This window comes from Leptidea sinapis, chromosome 6, assembly GCF_905404315.1.
Source record: "Leptidea sinapis chromosome 6, ilLepSina1.1, whole genome shotgun sequence".
In the NCBI taxonomy this organism is placed as follows: domain Eukaryota; kingdom Metazoa; phylum Arthropoda; class Insecta; order Lepidoptera; family Pieridae; genus Leptidea; species Leptidea sinapis.
Genome location: NC_066270.1, coordinates 3,580,141 through 3,604,993, shown reverse-complemented (window position 1 = coordinate 3,604,993; position 24,853 = coordinate 3,580,141). Strand labels below are relative to the sequence as shown.

At 34.6% G+C, this 24,853-nt stretch overlaps 2 protein-coding genes across 2 annotated transcripts; both read right to left on the bottom strand.

The window, feature by feature from the left end:
• Positions 1–3,585: 3,585 nt before the first annotated feature.
• On the bottom strand, positions 3,586–15,234 carry LOC126964925 (zinc carboxypeptidase-like). Its single transcript, XM_050808249.1, has 8 exons — positions 14,881–15,234; positions 12,980–13,198; positions 12,496–12,688; positions 11,280–11,346; positions 10,527–10,729; positions 7,450–7,534; positions 4,475–4,529; positions 3,586–3,808 (listed from the first exon to the last, which is right to left on the bottom strand). Exons 1-8 carry the CDS (start codon positions 15,168–15,170, stop codon positions 3,586–3,588), a joined length of 1,335 nt encoding a protein of 444 aa, XP_050664206.1. The 5' UTR covers positions 15,171–15,234.
• Positions 15,235–17,201: 1,967 nt separating this feature from the next.
• On the bottom strand, positions 17,202–24,611 carry LOC126964924 (zinc carboxypeptidase-like). Its single transcript, XM_050808248.1, has 7 exons — positions 24,282–24,611; positions 23,357–23,756; positions 23,194–23,281; positions 21,821–22,023; positions 19,051–19,135; positions 18,287–18,341; positions 17,202–17,429 (listed from the first exon to the last, which is right to left on the bottom strand). Exons 1-7 carry the CDS (start codon positions 24,578–24,580, stop codon positions 17,207–17,209), a joined length of 1,353 nt encoding a protein of 450 aa, XP_050664205.1. The 5' UTR covers positions 24,581–24,611; the 3' UTR covers positions 17,202–17,206.
• Positions 24,612–24,853: the final 242 nt, after the last annotated feature.

Below are 24,853 nucleotides of genomic sequence, written 5' to 3'. Positions count from 1 at the left end.
TTATGGGGTACATTAATTATATTACCACCTTTGATATCGTTATCGACGATAAGGTACAATTATGTCAGCTGCGTTAGAGTAAATGATTATTGTTGAATCTTATTATGATTATGATTATTAAACAGATTCTAGGTATAAAGGCATTTATTTCCTCAAAATTGATTCCTATAGAATTCTTTTTGATGTCATTTCTAATTTATTAGAAACTACTACCGCTTCGGAAACAAATGACGCTCTGAGAGAGACGAAGCTGCGCATGAAACTCTCCCAGTTTTCGTTTTTTTGCGCTCTTCTAAATAAAATATATAATATTTTGTACTGTCATTGCTATTGTTAAAAAATAATCATAATCTAGTACCAGGCTGTCCAATCACTTAGATATTCAATTGTGGAGGAGTAGGATTTATGACAGTGCCATTTTTTAATATATCATTTAAATTTATTTATAGATAGTGCCTGAACAGGGGTGGGACATTATTATAAAAGTGTATTCATTTACCCTAAAAGCTATTATGTATCTTATAAAGCCTACTAGAATTAGTTTCAAGCAATCCCTTATTTCTAGTGTTATACGAGTTATTACTCGTATAGTATGTAGAAAATCTATATGTAGAAAATCACCATTAAGAGCAAAAGGTGACGATTTTTGTAAACGTGTGTTAAATTTTCATAAAATATGTAGATGTAGGGATTATATTATTGGTTATAAATGTAGGGAATCCAGCTTAATTATTATATTCTAGGAAGAACTATTGTAAGTACTATTTCGTTTGAACTATTGCACTTTTACATAACTTTCTCAGAATTTTACTGGCAGTTGCACTAACTGAAAGAAAAGAAAAAATGAATTACATTTTTTTCACAAACCACAAAATACTGACACTTAAACACTGATACACTTAATTTAAAAGAAAAAGTACAAAACAAACCAAAAAAAAACGAATTTAAATAATAATTGATTTATTATTGGAGAGTTCCTGTGCAGTGCAGGACATGGGTCACCGACTCAGGATTATCTGTGACATGGCCGTGGCTTTAAAACAGCACTGATTTTCATGATTTGCCCGTTTAAATTTGGAGATACAGTGTGCTCTACATGTAAAAAATAATTTCTAATAATAATATATACAAAAAACTCGAAACTAAAATATTTAGATGTTTGATAACTGTATGTGTATTCTTAGTCCAGGCAGTACTACCATAACACCTTAATATTTTTGTTGCAAGCAGCAGTGCACTTCCTTTTCGATTTCATCCGGATTCAAGTGAGAAATTCCTCATAAGAAAAATTAATCCTTTGAAACCAATTCTATATTATACGGTTATTTAAGTATTAACGGATTATTCTCTTTGTTGCAATTTTTTGTTATGGCAATCTATAGTGCAGATACTTCCTGTGGAAATAAAGAGATACCCATAGACAACAGACCCATCTGTATCTGAGTGGCTAATCTAATGCCAATGGACCACTTATCTCTACAAAATGCCACTGGACTGGCCATGTAGCGAGAGTCTGTGGTACTAAAACTAGTGATGACAACCTCAGCAAACATCGATAGATGGTAGGAAGTTATTTACAAAAAAAAATGTGTACTTTATTACGTTGATTCTTGAATTATAAATAACACGGAAAACGAACGAAATTAAATCATAATGCAAAAATACTTCAGAGTTTGGTACGTTCCTTCGCGGCCAATAGTATTATAAGTCAAAATTAGTTCTCTGGACGCTCGCGAGTGGCGCTTCAAATAGGCACAAAAATTTGCTATCAAACATATGGAACAGCCTGTCCACCACTGTAAATACCATTGTATTTAAACAGGTCAGTGCAATTGACTCTTGCGCCGGTTAGTAACAAAATTGTCACCGAACACCTGCACAGTTCGCACGCAATACGCATATAATATTAATTAATACTTCATCAGTTATCAACGACCTAATCGCATCGCATCAAAGTTCTCGGTGTAACCCAATCCCATTTCTTTCTACAAACGCCGAGAGGACAGTAACGCAACTTTAACACCAGGAGTTCCTAGAGGATTAGCGGGGGCCCCCAGCTGCAGACCATCTCTTCCTCGGAATCTCAGTTATATCTGTCTATTGTTTCGCCATGACTGATTTTCATTTTTAATATCATATATTTTCCTACACACGCGCTAAAACAATTTATGTGTATCTATTATAACGTTTATAGTGACGTTAAGAGTAATTTTATTAGATTTGTTGATCGGTTATTCGGTTAATCGGTTTGTGAACTTTTAGAATATTGCTTGTGACAAAATCTTTTGAGCTTGTTTCGATATAATGTCACCCCGATCACCTGTTGCAATTATTCCTATTACACTTTTAAATAAAATAAGACATAGGTACATAGACTAATTTATGTAATTACCAAGTAGCCATAATGAACGCCGGCTTACATCAAAAAGCCCGATTGCATTACCCCTAGGATTTTATCATATTCATTGTAATAATTTATGGCTAACCGCAGTGACAGTTGTGCATTTTCATCAAAATAATTAATGATATTTTCATTAATTTTCAATGTTTTGCAGGGCGTGCTAATGTATTAGTTTTGTAAGTGTTAATACATTTCATGGCTTTATTGAAATAGTTACTTTTTGATATAAGAGAGGCACATGGGCAAGAGGCTTACGGGATGGGGAGAGGTAAGGCTACTGCCTATGGACATCCGCGAGGTGATAACGATGAAACTGCCAAAATCGCTCATAATTGAAATCATCTGTTGACGGTTTATATAAAGCTAATATTTTTACAAATATAATTAAATATCTACAGTATATTAGAAGAAAATTCATTTTTTCTTCACATTTCTGAAAAAAAAAATCAACAAAATGCCCCTCATTTTTACAGTTGGAACCATGCTAATAAATCAATCTAGATAAAAATTGTACGAAAATGTATAAATTGTACACCAATACTATTTAACATGAAATAGTTTTGTAAAGAAAATTGTATTATGTTTGTAATAAATTAAAAATGCTTCTAAATCCCAGTAATTAAAACTATGGTCATCTTGTGCGAGAGAGGTAACCTACCTCGCTCGATTCCTCAAGGCCATTGGCTCGATACGCAGCCTTAAGGTGAGAGTATGCTCTTTTCTTCAAGGTCCCTAACGGACGTTCCCAATATTCAGTCTATCTCCGGTTGTGGCCTACTTGAGATAAAAATCGTAACTATCGTTGACTTTTCTGTCCCAAAAAACTTATCGACGGTAACTCACCTTATTCGTACACGCTGTCTGTTAATGGGAGGACGTATAGCTTACCAGTGATAGTTTTGTATGGAAGGCGATAAGAATGACTTATTATTGACAGCTTCAGATTATTGACAGCTAAGAACTGACAGTAGAAGGTAGTAATTTATATCTATCAGTAGATATTGGGAACGGCCGTAAGTCATTTCGGAAAAACAGCAGTCGGATTATGACTCCTTAGTATTTTGAATATAAACCACTAGCTAACGCACACATGGACAAATCAAAATGGTCACGTATTATCGGCCTGTCAGTTCGTCTATACGATAATATATTGACTTGTTTCCGGTCTTCAAATGAAACCAGAATTAACGACATAATATTATAAATAAACATATAAAAACAACAAGCATATCAAGATCTGTCGATATCTGCGCATTTGGAGGGACTTTTCGCAGCTCTTGGTGAGTCGACGGAGTGAGGAGTGATCTGATGCCGTCCATGGTCTCCTTGCAGGTAGGTAGTATCTGGCTTGGTGGCAGAGCAAAACCATGCTTGCCTTGGTCACGGAGCTCAAACGTTACCACATATCTGTAAGATTATTATTTTAATATGAAACTCAAATTTTTTAATTTTTATTGCAATCTAGCCTGGGGCAATCAGTCAACCTAATTTTTTGTGTTGTCTTGAGTGCAAAATCCGCTTATATTTTTCTTGAATCCCTTTCATTTCTATTGTTTTATGAAAATAAGGGACGAGACGAGCAGGACGTTCAGCTGATGGTGATTGATACGCCCTGCCCATTACAATGCAGTGCCGCTCAGGATTCTTGGAAAACCTCAAAAATTCTGAGCAGCACTACAACTGCGCTCGTCACCTTGAGATACAATATGTCAAGTCTTATTTGCCCAGTAATTTCACTAGCTACTGCGCCCTTCAGACCGAAACGCAGTAACGCTTATACATAACTGCTTTACGGCAAAAATAAGCGCCGTTATGGTACCCATAATCTAGCCGGCATCATGTGCGTAGGAGCCTCCCTCTGGGTGAAATTCTCAAATTCTTGCGAACTGGAAAAATTTGCGAGTCAACAATTCCTCAGGAATGCCTTGCTTCCTGTCGAATCAATTCTTCGATTGACAATCAACCGATATATTTAATATCACGGCTTTGATATAATATACCTGCGAGATATCCAAGCTTACATATTTAACCCCTTTTTAATATTATATACTAAAGGAATGAAGCCTTACTAACGGGATATGATATGTTTTCTTCGCCCAACATCCGCTGACCCCCGATGTCATATATCCTAAAATTTACATTTAAATTAATTATTCAGAATTTCTCAAGATATTATCTCTACGAGTATCTTAATTTATACTATAATATTATAAAGCTGCAGTGTTTGTTTGTTTGTTTGAACGCTCTAATCTCTGGTACTACTGGTCCGATTTGAATGATTCTTTCAGTGTTGGGTAGTCCATTTATCGAGGAAGGCTATAGGCTATGTTTTTTTTTCAAAATTAGGGATCCGTAATAAAATTGCTATTTTGTAACACAAGGTGTAAAATCGAAAACCTATTTTTGCGTGCGCTGCAAAAACTATTGACAATAGAACAAAATGATGTACAGGCTATAATATAGGCAATATTTTATCTCGGTATTTCCACGGAAACGAGAAAAACGCGGGTGAAACCGCGGGGCACAGCTAGTATATTATATTTCTTTTGTGCGTCTGTTGTAACTGAACTCCTCCTAAACGGCTGTACCGATTATGATGATTTATTTGTGTGTTCTCCTGAATTTGAGATTGGTATGTGTCTTCAGATGGATTCGAGAATGGTTTAGATTCACAATTTAACCACCTCCTATACGGCTAGACCGATTTTGATGATTTTTTTTGTGTGTTCCAGTGAATTTGAGATTGGTTTAGATTCTCAATTCCGTCCATATAATATAATTCTCCTGCTCATGTGTATGTTAGTGAACACCTGCCTAACGACTGGACCGATTTTTCAAATTTAAGACGTTGTATACAGGACGTCTGTCGAGTCTACTAGTATTACATAAAATTTTCGTGTCACGCTATTTGTACGCTATGTACTACTAAACTACAAAACCGATTTTAATCAAATTTGGAGCAAGGAAATTTATTGTAATGATTGAACTCCTAAAATTTCTTAATAAAAAAGATTTTAAATTTTCATATGAAATTTTGTATATTTAGGAATAAAACCCAGAATGCTAAAGATAATGCAGTTGACATTGTGTTTTTAACCCGCGCGTTGCGAGCGTAACCGCGCAATGCAAGAATATCAAATCGTAAGTAAGTCTAAAAAAGTGGGAGAAAAAATATATACCTAAGAGTAAAATATAACCTAAAATTATTAATCAATTTCTTGTGTTCAATCAATAATTTGTATCTTATGTCTATGCTTAATTACTGTCTGCTAAAATATAATATAATATTGGTATATGTGGAAGATTGGCCAGCAGTTAATTAATGGGGATTAACAATTCATTCTTTTTTCAAGCAGGCATCGAATCTTTTATTTATTATTATTATTTTACCTACTGATTTTACTATCAAAAACGATAATAATCTTATTGAAACTTATTATGAGTTACTGATTTGAGTAGGTATGATATAGTTCGATGGTGTCGGAACATCCATATACATAATGTCAAGGACTGTCATGTCAAAAAAATGTAGATGTCACTTGCTCAAAACGTTCCGTTAGTGCAACATTACTTATTTTTTAATAAATTATAATCATTTATTTCTTTTGACTCCCATATCTTAGCGCCTCAATAATTGTTGTATAAACATCATATAAACTTAAATTTATAATTAATATAAACTTGTACTTCTACGATGCTTCCTTAATTTTTAAATTATGTGGGTCCATTCTCGCCATCCTCTTATTTTTAAGTTTTTGGAAGTGTATCGAAAACAACTCAGATTAATCATTCAATATAAAGATTTTAATCAAATGGGCTTAGGTTGTGTTTTGCTTAGTTTGTTTGTATAAAGATGTAAGCCTTTCCAATCTTGGAATGTAGGTGAAATAAATCTATTTATTACTTTGGAGAAAGTACGACTCCGCTACTGTGTTGAAGTCCTCGACTTTGTAGGTACAATGAGACCTAGTCTGCTTGTGACAGAAGAAGATCTGACCGTCCACGTATTGTACGTACTAAAATAGCAGTAAGGGAAAGAATTCGAAGAAATGCTGTCCGAAAGCAAAAGAGTTTATGTCCGGAGATGAAGAAAGCACCTAGGACCATGTCGCGTATTTTAAAGGTCATCGTAAATTCATCCCTTTTAAAGTCACCTCAGGACTTGCAGCCTATAAGAGACGTACTGGTCATTTCTTAACTGATAATTTAAAAAAGAATATGGTGATAAAATCGAAACAACTACTGAAGCGGTTCGCGAAGGGAGGTCACAGAAAATTTAAGTTTACGGATGAGATTCTTTTTACAATTGAGCAACATTTTAACAAACAAAATGACCGTATATATGCTTAAAGCTCTAAGGAAGCTTCCCAATAAGTCGACAGAGTGCAACGTGGGCAATATCCGACTGCAGTGATGGATTGGTGGGGTATTAGCTATGAAGGAGTGACTAACCCATACTTTTGTAAATAGGTAGCAAAATATCGATACAAGGGTATCAAGATACCATTCTTGAGAAGGTAGTGAAGCCCCTTAACAGCACCATGTTCAATAACAAAGAATGGTACTTCCAGCAAGAATCGGCGCCGGGTCATAAGGCTTGATCAACGCAGTCTTGTATGGAAACGAACGTTTCAGACTTCATCAGAGCTGAAGACTGGCCATCGTCTAGTCCCGATCATAATCCGCTGGATTATGCATTATAGTCAGTTTTAGAGAGTACGGCTTGCCCTAAACGCCATGATAATTTGGAGTCCCTAAAACAATCTGTACGATTGGTAGTGAAGAATTTTCCTATGGAAAGAGTGCGTACTTCTATTGATAACTGGCCTCAACGTACTGGACTGTATTGCAGCCAATGGAGACCACTTCGAATGTGCTTTTTATATTTTAAATTGTTATATATTTCTGTAATAAACTAACAGACTGTAAAAGTAATAAATGTTACATAATTTTTTTTGTTTCAGTATTTATGGCAAGACTTGGTACACAAAACTTTATTTAAATAAAGGTTCACAAATTTATAATGGGTTATTTAATTAAATATTTACCAACTGTGTCATACGCTGTTCCAACTGCATATTGAGTACCGTATCTCCGAAAAATAGCTCTGGCTGCATTTAGGCCCATGTCTCTCTAAAAAATAAAAATTGAAAATTGTGTCAAAATAAACGACGAATTATACCTATTTAATCTGAAGAAACCTTTTGCCTCAGAGACAACTATAAAAATATTTAACATAATTAAGTACCCTGTAATCTACGTATCATCATCAGCCGGAAGACGTCCACTGCTGGACAAAGGCCTCCCCCAAAGATCTCCAGGACGATCTGTCCTGCACTGCCCTCATCCAACGTGTTCCGGCGATCTTGAACAGATCGTTGGTGCATCTTGTGGGGGGCCTACTAACACTCCGTCTACCTATTGGTACGTGGTCGTCATTTGAAGAATTTTCTGACCCACCGGCCAGATGGCCGGATGGACAGATGCCCGTCGAACTATATTGTGCCCTGCCCACTGCCACTTCAGTTTCCCAATCATTTGGGCTATGTAAATGAGTTCAGTTCTCCTACGGATCTCCTCATTTCTGATTCGATATCGCAGCGAATACCTGAGCATAGCCCTCTCCATTGCCCTCTGAGCAACCTTGACCTTTCTAATCAGGCCCATAGTTCAATAAATCCACCGTAAGTCATCACTGGCAACACACACTGGTTGAAAACCTTCGTCTTCAGACACTGCGGTATTTGAGACGAGAAGATTTTACGGAGCTTCCCGAACGCTATCCATCCAACTTGGATAATTTGTAATAAATCTGCATTCTACATTTCTAATAAAAATAACTTAAGGTTTGGAGCAATTGACTAGAGCTTGCTAAATGTATAAGGATTATAGCCAAGGGCCGTCTCAGGCAAAACTCCAACTTTAACCCACCTGTACACTAAGGGTAGATTTCACCATTGAACCAGAACGCGATTAGAATACTTTGAACTAAGTTTACACCTGTAACGCGTTTAATTGCTGATCGGTGAATTTCGGACGTTTATCATATTATTATTTAATCGCGTTCAAGAGCTGTCTCTGTCATTATAGTAACAGAAACGTAAAGATTTAAGAATTTCAATTTTTTTCACATCTATGACAGTTCTGATAGCTATTTGATGTATTCTATTGTACATTACACCTAAACTTGGTTTACGTGAACGCGCTCAAAATGTAAAGGTGAAACCACTTTGTGTTTAATCGAGATCAATACTGGCATTTCTAGTTTTAGTAAAACCTAAACCAGTTTTAAGTGTCATTGATGAAATCGGGGTTAAAAAAACCTATTTCTCGGATTGTCAACCCTTCTCAATGTGTCAAGTGTTAGCAGTTGAGACCAACGTAACCTTCACCGTCAGAATTGTATTTGGGACCTGTAACACCTCCACGAATGAAATTTAATCGACGCATTTTATAATTTAAATTACCATAGAAATTGAATTTGATTCACCAATTTCATTTATGAAATTAAATTTATTTTAAATATTTTTTCGACATTTTTTTTAATTTTGACATACTTTTACACAATTTAACATGCCCCAAACTAGGTATAGTCTGTCCTTTATTTGCAAGACATCCAATTATTTAACACTATATACCTCACTTAAACATATATGGATGTTAATATTATGTATTTATCACATATAAATGTTTACACCTACCGGGATTCAACCCTCTAGCTCAGTAGGCTGGTTCACTAACCAATGGGTTATATTATTGTATTTTTAAGTCAAAAACCAACATGTTATGTACCTAAACCTTCTCGAAGACACGCTGCATCTTTTGGTATAAGTATTATTGGGGTTGGTTCAGTTTTCCCAGTAGAACCGATAAAATAACGGCTCAACATTTATTATTACCGTTTATTGAATGACTTTTCAAACCTGAATTGCCCATTCGAAAAATCCAATTGCATAAGAATGGGAAAAGGATAAAAAATCAATTTGCTTAAAAAATACACAAGGCTTCCATTTATTTGTTATTCATATGTGTTTCATCAAAGAATGAGTGGCGATAATCAATCAACATCAGATAATTTCTTTTTTTTTTAAATTAGACGGCCGAAGGAAGGACTTGAGATTGACGTACTGTTGTAATTAATATTATAATAATATTAAACGCTGAGTTTGCATGATGAGCTATGTAGAATCTTTGTACCGGACAATTACTATTCGAGGTGCAGGCATAGATTGTTTTCGAGTCCGACACATCGTACTAAAAGGCATAAAAGGCATTTATTTTCTCAAAATTGATTACTTTAGATTTCTTTTTGATGTCATTTCTTTAATACTAGATACGGAAACAAATGGCGCTCTTGGATAGAAGAAGCGGCGCAAGAAACTCTCCCAGCATTCTTTTTTTGCGCTCTTTTCAATAATATCTACAATATTGTACAGACATTTCTATCGATATAAAATAATCACAATCTAGTCCCAGGCTGTCTGATCATTTAGATATTCAGCTGTGGAGTAATAGGACTTACGACAGAGCCTTACTGTGTCTCGGATCAACTTACCTACACTGAGGTCTCCCTCTGCTCTCAGCGCTCTTCTCGAAGCCAACCCTGATTGTGATATATTTGCGGATGGATGGCAGACGATTTCAACAGAGGACGACACGCCACAAGTTAAAATATCATCCCCACCATCTGGATGTGTGGCGGTCCTCCACAGTGCGGTTTTCAAGGAGCTTTCTTCCACGTACTACAAAGCTGTGGAATGAGCTTCCTTTTGCCGTGTTTCCGGGACGATACGACACGGGTACCTTCAAAAAAAGCGAGTACATCTTCCTTAAAGGCCGGTAACGCTCTTGTGATTCCTCTGGTGTTGCAAGAGAATGTGGGCGGCAGTGATCACTTAACACCAGGTGACCCGTACGCTCGTTTGTCCTCCTATTCCATAAAAAAAAGGAATAGATGAACGGTATTTGGATGTTTATAGATTGTTAGTTAATTACAGTAAACTTTTTTATTTATTAACTATTATTTGTGTGATGTGTAAAGTTTATTTGTTTGTAATTAATTACTTACTTTAACATTGTAATTGGCTCACGCCATTTAATTAAAGTAGTAATAAAAAAATCATACCACAGTGTTATAATTTTCCACATGTTGCCTCATGTGGGTGTAGGGAAGTATAATATACTGGCCATATGAATGGAATGCGAAGTAGTATTTCAGGTCTCTACTATTGATTTTTATAAACCTTCTCATGGCTTGGGTTTCTGGTTCAGAGAAGGCTGCATGTCCACAGAATATTTCACTGCTCTGTTGAAAACTAATTCCGACAGCTGCGAAGAATAAAGTTACATTATATTTTCATTGAATATCGTTATCACATATTTTCATATTAAATAGAATTTTTATGAACTTGTTGATAAGTGCCATGAAAGAGGTTGATTCCTCTGGTGATGTCCCTTTCATCATCATCATATAATATCAGCCGGAACACCCACTGCTGGACCAAGGCCCCCAAAAGACCTCTATGATAATCAGTCCCTGCGCTGCCCTCATCTAATCTATTCTGGCTATCTTGACCGGATCATCCATCCATCTGTCCGTCGAACTATGTGCCCTGCCCACTGCCACTTCACTTTCGCAATCATTTGGGCTAGAAATTCCCCAGTGATTTGGTGCTCTGATAATGAGTGAGACTTTAATAATCCATATACTTAGAGAGACTTAACAATCCATAATAATTCATGTTCAATGGGAATGAAGCCTGCGATAATAAATAAGCAAAAACATATACCAGACGACCTTCGGTCCATCAAAAATATTGTATCCTTTGATGTCGTGTTTGCAACTCGATATGAAATACTTAGCTCCAAGGGTACTTACATCCAAATGCAATTTCAAAATTTCTGTTCAAGTCGACAGCGTTCATATTTTTTCTGTAGAGGCGATCCTAAAATAAATTTTGAACTAAATACATCAAGTTTATTTAGAAATAGGACAGTATGTAATCGAGGAATTTACGTCAACAGCAAGACCTTTTTGTATTCAACCCAATGAAAAGTTTATACATAGACGTTCTTCTTAAGATTTTGATTTTATTTTGATTTTATTGTAACTTATGATTGGCGATTTCTGTTTAGGCTCTGAATGGTGGATCATGCAATGGTGTACTCTCTCATTAACCTAATCGTACGTCTTTTCTAAAAGGGATTGGTAGCACATGCCTAAAATACTTCCTTAACCCTACTCGCTTCAAGTCTGTCACAAAAGATACTTAGTACTTCGCCTGGTCTTCAAAATTAGTCACTGTCTTCATGCATATTGGCATGGTTATTGAAATTAGAGCTATGGAAATTAAAATCTTCACAGAATATGATCATCATTATACATTTAAAACAGGCTAGTAGATGTGTTTTAGAGTCTAGGTTTCCTATTAACTCTTTTATGTGACTTTTTATATTTAAATTATCAGTATGCGTCGACACTCTGGCTCCTTCTCATGTCAAAGTTACGTGAGTTGGTGCTGGGGCTGCTGCTTCGACTGCCGAAGACTGCAAACCTCGCAAAATTTCGCTCTCAGTGATTCCTTCATCTTTGTGCCGTTTGGTATCGAGGCGCCGAAAATGTTTAAAGTAATATCTATGCGTCTATCTCAATAGGGCTACTGAAAATCCAAGCACTGACAGCTATTTCGGTCAATAGTAATAGTAATATTAATTTAATTGTTATCTTTTTGATTTTTTTAAAGAAAATAAGGGACGAGATGAGCCGGACGTTCAGCTGATGGTAAAAGATACGCCCTGCCATTCCAATGCTCAGGATTCTTAAAATTCTGAGCGGCACTACAACTGCGCTCGTCACCTTGAGGCATAAGATGTTAAGTCTCATTTGCCCAGTAATTTCACTAGCTACGACAGACCGAAACACAGTAATGCTTACACATTACTACTTCACGGCAGAAATAGGCGCCGTTGTGATACCCATGAGCTAGCCGGCATCCTGTGCAAAGGAGCCTCCCAGTGATTTCAAAAGTGTTAATATTGTTACTCTATTAAAAAATATTTTAAAATGGAAAATCTTCTAACATTCAATCTCTTACCTTAGTGTGAGTATATTCATATCCATCGGGATTCACAACAGGAACAAAATACCACCTAAATTTCTTTGCTATTTCAATCATTGTGGTATTTATATTTCGTTCTGCTATCAATAAAGAATGTATGAAATATGTCACAAAAGCTGGGGATATCCATTCTCGGGCATGGATTCCGCCTTCAACCATTACCTTAGGTCTGTAAAATTGAATCTTAACTAAGTATTCTATTTATTCCTCCAAAATCTCAAACAAGTTAAATGGTATTGTAACATGGAGTTCTTATCCGCATATAAGAACCCATTGTTCTTTGGTTGCCTGTCAAGTTAAAGATTGAATATTCTTTTATAATTTGAAAATATGGAGGGGAATGATGTAACAAGGAGTTCTTATCTGCATATAAGACAGAATAAAAATGAAGTTAAGTAAGATGTGTGATGGAGGACGCACGCGCTACAGTATTGTAACAGCAATTGATATTATAACTTACTTCTTTATTTTAGATTCGGGATTATAGTTGATGATAACTGCCATAATATTTCTTTTGTTCACTGTAGTTCCAATACTTTTAATAGTCATGACTTTGCTATATTTTTTGCTGAGATCCCTGAGCCAATTATATATGTCTTCTAAACGATAGAAGCTGTTCCAATTAAAAGTCTTCATGTTTCTTCTGATGTAAGTATTCACAGTTTGCTTATCGAATTCCCTAAAAATTTTAATTAATTTTCGTTTATTTTAACATTTTCATATTGCGTTGGAATATCGCAACATTTCTCCAAATATTTTTTATGAAATATTCATCACAATTGTCTTCTACCGCATATGTCACTTGTTTCCGAAGACAGTTGACCAGATTCCTACCAATTTCACCTCGCACGACTCGCTTCAAATGAGGATACAATCCCTAACATCTGGATGTCTGGTGTTCCATTACGGAAACTTTCTTCCACATGCAACCAAACTATGGAATTAGCTTCCTTTTGCGATGGTTTCAGGAGGATATGACATGGATAACTGCAGAAAAAGTGCGCACACCTTAAAAAAGGTCGGCAACGCTTCTGTGATTCTCCCGGTGTTGCAAGAGAATGTGGGCTGAGGTGATAACTTAACAATTTAGGTGACCCATACGCTCGTTTTTCCTCCTCTTTCATAAAAAAACAAAAACCCTTCAGGTCACCTGATGGAAGTTAATCGGTGCCCTCTTAAAATATCTGATCAAAAGTGCACTAACCACCTTTATGGTGGGTGCATACACTTCTTTGTATCTATAGTATCATCAATATTTCTGAACACTGCGGAAAAAGTAACAACTTCCTATTATTGAGATAGTTTTAATAAGCAAATAAAATTTGAAAAACAATATTTTATGAACGATGCGGGACTCGAACCCACGACCTCCGGCGTTCCGTGCCGGTGCTCTAACCAACTGAGATAACCCTTCGAGTGACGTATCGTCATAGAATCTTGTATGCTTTGTTCAACTCTCAGGTTGTGGCTTCATCTACAGGTCCAACTTTACAGTTGATAAACTGCTCAATCCCAATATTTGCATATTAGGACATTGACTTGACATGTCGCTCTTGTAAATCTAAACTATTTTTTATGTTTTTAAAGTGATAACCCTCAGTTCTAGGATTAATACAAAAAATAAAATTTAAAAAAAAAGCGATGCGGGACTCGAACCCACGACTTCCGGCGTTCCGTGCCCGTGCTCTAGCCACTGGTTCATAAAATTTTGTTTTTCAAATTTCATTTGTGTATTAATCCTAGAAGTTAGACTTATCATTTTAAAAACATCCATAACTCAGATCACTTCCACATATCCGGATGTTGAGGATGGTTATTCCCTTAGTGGTATGTTATAAGAATATGAATTCTGTGCAATAGCTTTTTTGGATCGTCTCCCATGCTGGAAGCTGTTCAAAAGATATGATCAAACAACATCTTTACACTACAAGGTATCTAGCCGAATATGCTTCATGAACTCCACTTATAAATGTTGAAGAAGCTCATGTTTCTCAGTGATAATATATCACTCTATTCAATATGTTATGTTTTTAAAGTGATAACCCTCACTTCTAGGATTAATACAAAAAAAAAAAAAAAATATAAAATTCTTCAATGCAAACAGAATTTTATAACGAGGCGGTACTAGAACGGTTAGCTCAGTTGGTTAGAGCACCGGCACGGAACGCCGGAGGTCGTGGGTTCGAATCCCGCATCATTCATAAAATTTTGTTTTTCAAATTTTATTTGTGTATGACTCAATTGGTAATTTCTTTTTTAACATTCAAATATTTTGGTTTCTGCGTCATAACAAGTAAATATAAATACACGAAAATACGAATCTTTAGTGTTTTTAAATATAAATGTTGATTTATATACAACCTTTGCACGTCCTCAATAACAGTAGAATAGTAAATTCCACCGGATTGGGCTCGTCTTACAAAATCGCTCTTGTTTTCTGGAGCGATCATAAATTCTGTGGGTTTGTTGAGCAATCCTGGTGGCCTCCAGTAATTAACATTATATATAGCACTTAAGTTCTTGAAAAAGTTCAAATGGTCATAATTTATTGGTATACCTCGGTATACCGTATAGTTGTAGTACTTTTTTGGTTCGCAAGAGGATTTATAGCAATAACATTGTATTAATATAATTATGAAATTGAATTTCATTATATTTGGGCCAATTACTGTAAATTACAAAATATAAAATCATAACATTATCAGATTTATGACATACTCTATATGATTTGTGAAGCCTACGAGATATATAACGTCACAACAGAAAGACACCTCCTTGGACATTACAGTTCATAATGTCATCTAGACATGAAATTCGGCAGTTATAATGTAAAAATAATACTATACCAACATTAACGTAATAGCGTATTTTACTCTTTATGTGAAAAAAAAAAAATACAATTGAGATAATTTAAGCAATAAGTATTCGAAAAAATAGTAGTATCAGTTCATAAAATAATAAAATAAATATAATGACTCATTTCCAAGTTTTAACAATTTATTTACTCAGCAAAACGGTACTGCGCCATTATCATGGCGTAGTCACGGACTAGTAAAAAAATAAGGACTCCGTGTCACCTTACATAACAGTGTAGCACCAAAACAAGCCGATTAACGTGTAAATACATAGCCCCACGCACACTTACACTACTACAGGCCGATAGGCGGCCATTATGAGAATTGTCATCGTCTGTGACAGGTCAGTTTGCGTCTCAATATTTTAAAAATGCCGTCGTGCGTTGTGAAAATGTGAAAAACGATACTTTATAAGTATTTATGGCGATATATGATTATTTAAGGAAGAAAAAATTGTGTAACTTGTATCCCCTGTAACCGCACATACACTAGCATAACGGTGCTTCACTTGCTAATATCACGGCGTGCAGTCCTTCTTTTTTTACTCGTCCGTGGGCTTAGTATCTGACTTCATAGCATCAGGTAGATTATAAAGAAAGATCTGGGAACAGATCAATATTTGTTACTGCCTTTATATTATTTTTAATGTTATGTTATAATGTTAAGAAAAACCACTTTACGGATGCACAAAAAACTGCGAAATTTAGTTTTTCACGTGATTTTTTAGACTTTGACAGGACAAAAACCATCTTAACAGACGAAAAATCATTTTGCTCTGCGCAACATGGTCGAATAAATTTTTGGCTTTATACCGCGATACATAGAAGATCCTGCAGTTCCCAATCATTCTTCTGGCCAAATTTCAGCAAACGTGTGGGCCTGGATACATATTGGAAGTTTAGGCGAACTTGAAATTTCTCCTCATCATGACGCTATGAACTATGTTGAATCAATGGTAGAATCAATGTTACTGACATTGCGAATAACTTAGCCGCGCGAAGAAGTCCCAGCATTCTACTATGTTCAAGATAACTGTCTAGTGCGTACTGCCAGAACTGTCTCAAATTGGCTTACCCTGCATGAAGATAGATTTACTCTGATGCCATAGCCGTGTAAGTCCACAGATCTTAACCCATTAAAATTTTGTTGGTTTTGATGGTTCAAAATGAGACAAAAGAAACGAGAGGACTAAAAAGAAATTAAGCTGTATTGTAGCGAGATTTGGGATTACATGAGAGGAACCGATATTTGCAGTCGTCTAATCGGGTCGATGCGTAACCGATTGTTAAACGATAACATAGAGAGCCATAGTGGTGCACTTACACTCGGTAGTAGGTTTAAGTATTAACCCCACAATCCCAAACCAGAACATAAAAAATGTTTACAAATAGACATTTTGCGACTCGTTTACCTATGACGTTTCCCGCGTTTATTTGCAAGGCTGCTTGATATGCGGAAAACTTCAGAATTATCATTATTATTATTTATTTAGTGGCACGGGATGCAAGTCCATAGGCCAGAATTATCATTGTATTGACAGTGTTGTCAGTGATATAGCCAATATTTTGCATACTTTTGGTTTATTTGAGGTATAAATTTATATCAAGTTTATATTTTGTAAGGCCGCCAGTATGATAAGATATGGATGTTCAAGCGAATTTCAACCTACTTGTTTATTATGACTGTAGGAAAACGACCTTAAGATGGGTCATGATTCAATTTTGTCGTTTTATATTTTGGTAATGACAGAATGACAATAAATTTGAGGGAAGGTATTCGTGCTTTTCTTGTGAGATAACTAGAAAATACATAAATAAAATGTGCACACAACATTAAAGAGTATAATATATCAAAACAAATAAAACTATATAAAGATAATTAATATTTCTGGAAATGGTTGCCGCAGAAAACAATAAGGGTGAGAGTCTTCTGTGCCGTGCTGTCATGAGTTCCGCCAATCCCGCAACAGTCTCCTTGCATGTCGGAAGAATCTGATTGGACGGTAACGCGTAACCGAAGGTGCCGTTGTCGCGCAGCAAGAACGTTATCACATACCTGAGGAGTTTATGGATTTGTCAAGTTAACACCATTGACCTTACCGCCTTCAGGTCAACGCTTGTTTCAAGCAAAAAGAAAACACATTTCCTTCTTAAATGAAGAGTTTGCCAATTTGCAGATTTATGGAAAAATTAGTTTAGACTTTTGTAAATGGATAAGAAGAATAACTACGAATGGAGGGATTCTACAAATTTAAATCTTTTAAGCATCCTAAAGACGCTGAAACGATCTAATTTAAAGTGATTGTTATTATTATGAAATTACCATTCATGATAGCTACCATTTTATTTCCTTATATACTTGACTAGGGCTATAAGAAGGATTGACTATGTCGTGGTCTTCCAACGCATACATTACTATCTGCAACTAATGTAGGTTTGACAATGAAAGAATATTGATTTTAATTTACGATTACATACCTATTTATATAAAAAATTTTGCTATTTTTATAAGATGACCTAGTACTAGGAATGTACAGTATTAGGTAAAGAAGTCAACCCTATTGTCGTCAGAAGAGGTACTCTTCACGCGATAGAAAGAGAGGCAACATCTAGGTGAATAAAAATGTAGGTTAGTAGCGTTGTGCGATCTCAATTACACCTTATTGTACGACTGCAAGAGTCTCTATTTCTTTAATTAATTTTTGGAAAAGAGACTTCCGTACTTGTACTATTATTTATTCTTTGGTTCAACCAAGTATCCTAAATGGCACTGGTATCACTTACCAACAAGTGAACGTCTTTCTTGTCTCGTCACTGTATCTCATTAAAAAAAAAAAGATCACGTGATCCAGCATCTCTAGCACTCAACCATTAGCACTCTCTTTCCATAAAAAATAATTAAATATGACTCACTTGACACCATATTTCTTTTTCACGAATGACGCGCTGTCACCGGAAGTTCTATAGCCTGTGGAAATAATAAACTTAATGGAAGATATTTAAACTTTTCTATCGTTAATGACAAATATTTATGTACTGAACTAAGATATAAGAAACAATTTGATACAAAATGTATTCGTGGTTGCGTCCCTGTTAGCAAACACACGCAAATAAACAAAAAAAAAACAATTCTTGAATGCAAGATTCTAGATGAGCATTGGTTTGTTTAATACTTGGCAAACCCAATTTATACCGAAAAGCCTGGCACCGTTTTGAAGAAGAATTAAGAAGATTTCTTAATTCTTCTTCTTCTGTACCTATGTTTAAAGTCAGATTTACTGGGTTAAACAGAAGCTTAGACCTAAAGTAAGCAGACATGGGAGGCCAAATTAAAGAATTTATCTGAAATATCCATTCGGGCAAATATCAATCGATTCAATTTTTTCGAGAACGAGACGAGCAGGACGTTCCACTGATGGTAATTGATACACCCTATCCATTGCAATGCAGTGCCACTCAGAATTATTGAAAAAAACAACCAACGACTCAAGCAAATCTCACCTATAACTATGTATGTAGTTACAAACCTATCTTGGATGACACCGACTCCAAAAATTCACACTATACTATAGGGAGATATTACACTACCATTTGGTATCGCATCGTAAAAAAAACAAACTCATAATTTTTTACCAAACACACCGCAATAAGCTACTAATAACATTAAAAATCCTCACCAAATATATCGTACATTGTCCCAACATAGTATTTGACGCCACTCATTCTATACATTTTCATTATTGCTTGTTTTCCATAATTCTCCTGAAAACGTGATTTGAATTTCAAAAATCGCATCATGAATATTCTGATGGACCATTGGGTCCCAATTCTAGTGGCTTCGTAAAAAATTAAAAATAATTATAATAACAATTCTAAAATATTGAGTTCACTGACATCAATTTTTGAAAAAAAAGTAAGAAACGAATGTAGTACTAACATTTTGACCGAAAAATATCTTAAAATATAACAAAGGCATATGTTAAAGTACGTGTGTTGTTTGTTGTTACTATAATATAATATCATAAAAATATATCAAATTTATTATGAATTCACGGCTCTCTCCCAGAAGGTTAGTGAGAGTTTACGACTCCCGTTGCCACGGTCCTCACAAAACGCCATCAATTTTATCATATTTTCAGGCAAACTCTTCTATTTTAGAATCACTTTACCTGGCCCATTTTCAGAATTTTTCCGATGTAGATAAGCCCAGGATGACTTTTCTCAATACCTGACTGTGTCTTCATTCACTCACTCCAAAGAACCATGGCAAGATAATGTTTAATGTGATCAGTGAAGTTTGTAGAAAACAAATATCATATTTACAGCTGCTGATAAGGATCAAAATGAATGTACTACTCGTTTCGTATTTAAGATATTATGGGTGATTCCGAAAATTATTTGTTTTCATTTGGACTTGCCATTATTCTTAAATCAATAATCAATTCATTGATGTGATTTTCATATTGAACGACAAAAGTCTAATATACCAAGATAGCAACCCTGAACTGACGCTGATTCTGGATTTGAGTTACTTCGTCAAGTGTAAAATACTTCGCAGATTTTAACAATATTCCAATTTACTATCAATAGATGAGATTAATATTTTTAAATATTAAATAAGGAATCAAAAGCACAGCTTCAACATGTAGAAGTGAAAAAAATGTCGGAGACGGTCTAACTTTTCTATTTTAGTTTGTATTATTGTGCTTAAGTTTTACTTTTATTTATTTAAAATGTGTATAGCTTCCCACATAATCTAATTCTGATATTTTTTTATTTTTTCTTTTAGCTTCTTTTATTATTAGTGAGTATGTTATCGCGATTTTTGGTTGCATCACCTCACAGTAAATATAATATAGAGTTGCCACTTTTTAATATAGCTCTTCTTTTCCGTATTGCAAGAAAACTGGTAATAGTTTCTTGTTCGATAGCCAGGTTGATCGGTTAAATAACAGCCAGTTCTTATATTTCCTCTAATAAAACGCGTATTTTATGTACATTGTCCAAACATTTTCTTTCCATCCCCCTGGGTCTGATTGGAATCTCAGCATCGCCAAAATTGGTGGGCTTAAATTTAGAATGTTAAGCATCTTTAGCGCAGGGATTCACCAGCAAATTATCGAAACAAGCGCTTGCTGATTGACGACATAATTCTGCATTATGTATAACTCCGTGAAACTTCTATACAACTAACACGACAAATGCAAGCGTTGCTTCAAGTACCATAAATAATAGCCATTAATTGCGGCTTGAGGAATCTTCCCTCATGACGTACACGAGGATAAATCTTTGGCGGTGGTTTCATACCAACACTCATGAAATGCATATTAAGGTCAGAGGTCGCTCATTCAAAATTGTTACACGGTTTCTGCACATGAATTAGAAAATTTAGAAATTTAGATATTTCGTCTTCTTCTATTAAACAAAATTGTCAGATTTTTTAAGGCTGATTCTGTTTATGAGATCATAAAAATGTAGAGAAAAGTAAACTGCAGTTACAAATCTGTTCAGATCAAAAATTATAGTTTCAATTCTGAAGTATGTGATAATCGACAGTCGATGAAAATTATAAATTAAGTCAAGTTAAAAAACTGGAGTAAGCTAGGCCATTCACCGTATTCGATCACATTTATTTCTGAATTATAAAAAGTACTCCTCTGTTGGAATGATTTAAGCTAGTGGTAAGAAATTGTTAATCTACAACTTATATTTTGATGTTATGTTATGTTCCATTTATGTAATTTTGACTATCTTATCATTGCTGTGTATGCCTAATCAGATTTCAGGCTAAGATCTATTTGGTTTGGACCAGACCATATAGGTTAAAGCTAGACGTATTAGGTTATATTAACCCAGTTAGAAGATATTTTAAGGCTACGTCTTACCTTACCGATATAGAATCAGTTAGGTGTTAAGTATTCAGATGAAACGAGAATATGACATGTGAAGATTTGGATTGTAAGTCTTACATATTATCTTAACCTTAGGATCTTTTTACAATATTTTTATTGGTGCATTTGCTACCATAATTTTTAAACAAAACAATATAATACTATCTGCAAAACGTGTGGGCTCAAAATATAATTTAAGAAATGATACCTACCTACTGCGAATTAAATATTACATTTCAAAAAAGTCAAAAATTATGACTACAAGAATGATTTGAAAAGTAAACTAGACAATATTTCAACCCATTTTTGTGCAATAGCATTTTGCAGATAATTATTTCTAAAAAATGAACTTAAAGCGATGATTTTTTGCGAAAAGATATTTTAGATAAAATTGAAATGACTTCTAGAATTTAACCTCTTCAATTAATATAAATCTTTTAAAGGGAGAAATCTGTAATTATACACTCAATTAGACGAGCGTAAGTACTGAGCCCATCCAAAATTACACCCCGTAAATGGATCAAATAACAATCGTTGAATTTCAAAATACCCTCACCATTTCCGCAAAGTTCTCGACATGTTTTACTCTGTCTGAATAGGGTATTAAAATCTTTTGTCCGTAGGCGTGAAATGAGAAGTAGAAATTAAGTCCTCTCTTATGTGTTGCTATGAAGGACGAAAGGGCACTCGATTCTGGCTCAGAAAAAGGCTGCGGTCCGCAATAATCATCTTCCTGTGGATATTTTCCAGAGCCATGAACTGTAAAAGAAATTTTGGTGATTTAAATGATTAAATAAATTTATAGAATATCGTTTATAATATGCTTATGCCTAACCTATTATAATTGAAAGTAGTTTTATATATTCGTGTTCTTTATTAATTAACAAATATTTGCTAGATTTATGGTGAGTCAAGCAAAAAATTTCAATAAAGTAGCAGGACTTCTGGTCATAATTTTATAGAAATACTTAAATTTCTTTTCGTTCACAGCCAACTATATCCAGACTCAAAGTTGCTGTGCTCATAACTTTAACTAGTACTAACAGTATTTTCTTCCCATCTGCTCGACATTTTCGTGTCTTGCCAAATCCAAAAATTACTACTTCGATTATAGTTTGGATACACCACCATATTTATTGCCAATTTAATATATCTTATAACTTTTGGTTTCCTTCATATTACTTCTCATAAAAATCTGATCATTGTAATATTTATTCAAATTCATATTATGTATTTTACTTTACTTTGCTATGTGAAGTCACTTAAAGAGTTCAATATATGAGTCGCTAATTTTATATTATACTAGTTGTATTGCCATATAAAGTAATTAAAAAAAAATTGGGGTATAAAATAATTATAACGGATTTTCAGATCTACCAAATACATCGTACTACAATTATTGAATTCGATTGCCATCGTGCAACCCTATAGCGGATTTGTGGTTGACACAGAATAAAATAAAAACGCGATACAAAAAAGTTGTAGATCGTAGAAGGGCGAAAATTTGAAGTTCAGTCATAATAAAATAAAAATAAAAAATGTTGTCTAGAAATTAAAAAAAAAAAGTTAAGGGTAAACAACCCTTATCACTTAGGGGTATGAAAAATAGATATTAGCTGATTCTCAGACCTACTGAATATGCATATAAAATTTGTTAAAAATCAGTAAAGCCGTTTCGGAGGAGTAAGGTAACTAACATTGTGACACGAGAGTTTTATATATAAGATTTAAAACTAAAAATGTTACTAATATCATTTAGCTGATAAGAATGTTCCTATTATAAAGTTTCGGCAAAAAGAATTGACCGTATCTAGGTACATGTTCTCACAATATTTTTATTAGTATTCAAGCATTTATTTACTTTACATATAGCGTTACTATTTGCAAGAAGTGATTGCAAATTAATGTAAGAAAGTATACATAACTTACCACAGAAATTATAATCAAAGTTTCTATTTAAATCCACACCTATACTCATATTTGTAATGGGTCTTCTATTATAACGCCACAAGCGATCCTACAACAAAAATAGTTCTTGTACATTGTGTTCCTCTTAAATAGCATTCTAATCAATTCGATATAATATGCTTACAGTCTTCATGCTATAAGCATAGCCATCCGGATTCGCAACTGGTACAAAAAACCAATGAAATTTATGTGCAATTTTCTTCAGCTTATGATCCTCTGACTTATGTGAGTTGATTATTTCGTTTGCCAGAAACGTAACAAATTCACATGTAATCCATTCATTACCATGTATTGCTCCTTCAACCATAACCTTTGCTTTTGCATTAGGTCTCTCGATACTTAGTGCGAGAATCTCTCTCCCTTCAGCAGACATGCCAATAGCTGTCAAATGAACGAATTTAGGATGTTTATCGGCGATATCTGCCATCCATTGATACACATCTTCCAAACTATGGTAATGCGTCCATGAGTATGTATCAACATTTAGGCGCATGTAACGCATAACCGTTTGTTTATCAAATAACCTAAAAAAATACACTTTAAATAGTGCTTTGAAGTTTATCTCTCAAATGCATTAATCTTAGATTAAGGATTGATCTCCGCTCAGCTTCAACTAGATAGCGCACTAACTAACAACAATAGCTTTTTTATTATGGCAACTATTAGATGTTTGTGTGCGTGGCATCTTGACACTCAACGGCAACTTACTAACATACAATTTGTGCTATTTCACATTGAAATTAATAAAATACAAAATACTTACTGATGATAAATTGTGATCCCAGTATCTATCTTATTTCATGTAGTAAATTTTTTACAAAGTTTTAATTATTAGTAAAGTTTAATAGAACATGTGGCACGTCAACGTCACACATTGTTTGAGACTGGCTCGAGTACGCCCACTTGGGCGTAGTATTTGATGTCTCACTTTGCGACTACTCTTGCGGTATCTAGTTGCACCGCAGCGGACACCAATCGTTAATCTAAGTCATTAATATCATGACAAAATTAAAAATTGTATTATAATATGGTAACTGTAATGGACTTACTTCTGAATATCTTTCGACGAAACTGATGATTTTATACCAAAATGTACAAGCCTTTCCTCGAAAAGTTCTACATCCATTGGACTCACTAATATCTGGATACTAGAGTATAACTTAAATGGTCTCCTCCAAAATATAACATCAATGTACTTTTTACTTTCGAGAGTTTGCAAGAATTTTAATTGATACCGTTCCGTAGGTATGATATTGTACAAGGTATAATTGTCGTATCTTTTTGTTTCTTGGCATAGTCTACATTCAATAATAAAAATTAAAAAATAAGCGAATATACTAAGACTCATTTCAGGATATTTTGTTATTCATTTTAAAACGACACCCCACGGAGGCGATTGATTGATGACAAAATCAACATTCTTTTGTATTTATACAAGTTGTCTACGGTATCTTCTAGCAAAGAGGAGTTATGTATTAACATACTTGTATATTATATATTATTTTCTATATTAAGTATGATATTTTTACATCATTAAGTTTTTTCCCACTAATTGATTGAAGTAGAGTTTTCTTACAGAAAGCCAAACACTTTATTGACAATCTAGCTGTTCATTATCTGA

Bases quoted from the DNA above. Each gene is read 5' to 3' on its own strand.
- LOC126964924 (XM_050808248.1), bottom strand. From the start codon at position 24,580: ATGAGTCTTAGTATATTCGCTTATTTTTTAATTTTTATTATTGAATGT. The intron at 18,342-19,050 runs GTGAGGATTTTT...TTATTTCCACAG, and splicing joins GACAATGTACGATATATTTG to GCTATAGAACTTCCGGTGAC. The intron at 17,430-18,286 runs GTGAGTCATATT...TAAACTCCTCAG, and splicing joins AAAAAGAAATATGGTGTCAA to GTATGTGATAACGTTCTTGC.
- LOC126964925 (XM_050808249.1), bottom strand. From the start codon at position 15,170: ATGAAATTCAATTTCATAATTATATTAATACAATGTTATTGCTATAAA. The intron at 10,730-11,279 runs GTAAGTACCCTT...TATTCTTCGCAG, and splicing joins TTTTGAAATTGCATTTGGAT to CTGTCGGAATTAGTTTTCAA. The intron at 3,809-4,474 runs GTTAGTAAGGCT...ATAATCTTACAG, and splicing joins AAGAAAACATATCATATCCC to ATATGTGGTAACGTTTGAGC.